At 44.7% G+C, this 2,279-nt stretch overlaps 1 protein-coding gene across 1 annotated transcript in view; it reads right to left on the bottom strand.

Annotated features, from left to right (window-relative positions):
* The window catches only part of LOC101853570 (fibulin-1), a gene marked incomplete in the record, with an annotated part of 35,525 nt that overhangs the window by 18,614 nt on the left and 14,632 nt on the right, over positions 1 to 2,279 (bottom strand). Inside the window, 2 exon segments of the mRNA XM_013085521.2 lie at positions 988 to 1,128; positions 2,019 to 2,216. Of these exon segments, the coding sequence (XP_012940975.1) occupies positions 988 to 1,128; positions 2,019 to 2,216 (339 nt within the window).

Raw genomic sequence — 2,279 nt, 5'->3', positions numbered from 1 at the left:
ACACACACACACACACACACACACACACATACATACACACGCGCACGAAAACAATATATTGAGCGTGCACCGATGATAAGGTCTTCGTATTATAGCATACCCTTTGTGGCTATTGAGCAGACTACTACATCGCGAGTTGGCTCGGCATTTCATGAATAGGAATTTGGGCAGTTTAGAATTAAAATGTATCTTTTGGAATGGAACTCTTTCCGTCTCTTTTTCACCTCCTACGTGTCGCCTTCCTCCTCTTGTTTTCAGTTTTACATTCAGTTCCCAGAGAAAGCCACCAGCGCATTCGATTAGTTACAAAAGAAGATTTTTCTTCGGTAAGCTATGGCTTATTTTCGGTAAGCTATGGCTTATTTTCGTTGTCGTTTCGGTCACTTTTCTTAAGACAACCATATAAATAACCATTTTTCAAAACGTAATCAAGTGTTCCGTTGAAAGCAGATGAAGAATATTAACTTCCTCTTCACCACTAGTCCTCACGCATACATCTGTCTGTCCCCATTCATATAGCATAATGAAAAGTGTATGTGTTTTCTCAGAGCGCAAAAGCACAACGTTTCTGCTATAACAAAATATGACCAAGGTCGCTGGTGCATGCAAGACTGCAGTTACTGCTGCCAAGTTTATAATTTTCTTGTAGTAATATGCATGTACTGTCTTCTGCATGGGTGTTTGGTGAAGGGCCTTTTTAATAGGCACCTTTTCACCGAAACATCCTAGTGATCTGCAATTAAAGTAAAACCTCCTCTCCCCTGACCCCCACCCCACCACACGCCTATATGCACCCCACAAGCACAGTTAACTATTTCATGTACCTGTAAAACTTAGCACCAACTAAACTGTGACACCTCCGCCCCCCCCCCCAAAAAAAAACCACCAGCACCCTGTCAGTTCGGGAAGGAAAGGAAGGGGGGAGGGTCGAAGTCAGAAGTAACTTTTTTTTCGAATCAGCACCTTACGCCTACTTTCGGTACTCACCCTGACATCTTTGTGACTCTTCATCTAGAGTGTAGCCTGTACCACAGTGGCGCTCACGTCTGCACGTGTAGGAGCCTACAGTGTTCTCACAGCGCTCCCCCGGGCCACACGAGTCGATGCCCAGACCACACTCGTTTAAGTCTGGGAAGGGTCAGGGGATGAAATATAATATGATGACTTTTGAAATAGAAAGCGGAAGAAAAGAAAGGAAAAACAATTCCCATTTCTTCCTAAATTTTCACCCCCCCCCCCCCTCGTTGCATTTTACTTTCATTCGTATAATCTTTGGTCAAATATAATATTATGTAGGTCCTATTATTCAGGCCCCTTAAAAAATATAATTATTTATCAGTCTTTTCCTAGAGAACACTGTGTGTGTTGAAAAAATTGGGTGAGGAAGGAATTGCTATTTATTCATTGCACATTATTCCAGAGTCCACAAATTTTAATTATTTTTTTCTGTTATATAAAAAAAAATCTGAGACTAGTACATCATTATATAATATCTGTTGTCCAAGACGACAGCACACTAACGAAGTGAAAAGTGGTCATATTATACAGGTGGACCTCTTAAACAGTGTCACTGCAATAATATAGAAAACGCAAGGGGGTTGGACAGGTAAAATTGTTAGAGAAGGCTCGACAGTACTTAGTCTAAAACAGCCGTATGCACTGCTCACAGCCGAACGCTCTGTATCCGGACTCGATCATGGAGATCATCAGGAGAGAATGCGTCACTGTTTCGTGCTCTTCCTCTCTACACCTTTCCTGACGCACCGAGCCCCCTAACCGATGTGATGTCTCCATGCTAGTCCGACTGTTTTCCTCTGCTGCCAACTCTTTGGATTCATTCCAGCCTGCGTCCTCTTGCTTCAACAACATTCAGTGACTGACTTTCTCTACTGTCTCCTGAAGGGAGTTTATGAGTTCGTTACTTTTCTTAGCAGTAAGTCCTGCCACTCTCATCCACTTGCGGACGCTAGTTGCTACGAAACCGCTGCATCCTACCTCTACGGGAAATGTGTACCTACCTTCGCAGCGACCAGTTTTCGGGCTGTATTTGAACCCGAGGGCGCACTGCTCCTTTCCTGGCTTACAGCGACCCGTGCTGGGGTCAAGGTCATAGCCGGCTGGACAGGTGGAGGACATGCAGGTGAAGCGACCAGGTGTGTTCACGCAGATCTGGCTCGGGGCGCAATGGGCCAGGTTCTCGGCGCACTCGTCGATGTCTATATGGGGGAACATTGGACACGGTTGTCAGTCAGAAGTTTAAGTTGGGTTATTTGGGGGGG

This window comes from Aplysia californica, unplaced genomic scaffold, assembly GCF_000002075.1.
Source record: "Aplysia californica isolate F4 #8 unplaced genomic scaffold, AplCal3.0 scaffold00382, whole genome shotgun sequence".
Lineage (NCBI taxonomy): Eukaryota > Metazoa > Mollusca > Gastropoda > Aplysiida > Aplysiidae > Aplysia > Aplysia californica.
The sequence above is the reverse complement of the archived record's forward strand: the minus strand, read 5'-3'. Positions and strand labels throughout refer to the sequence as shown.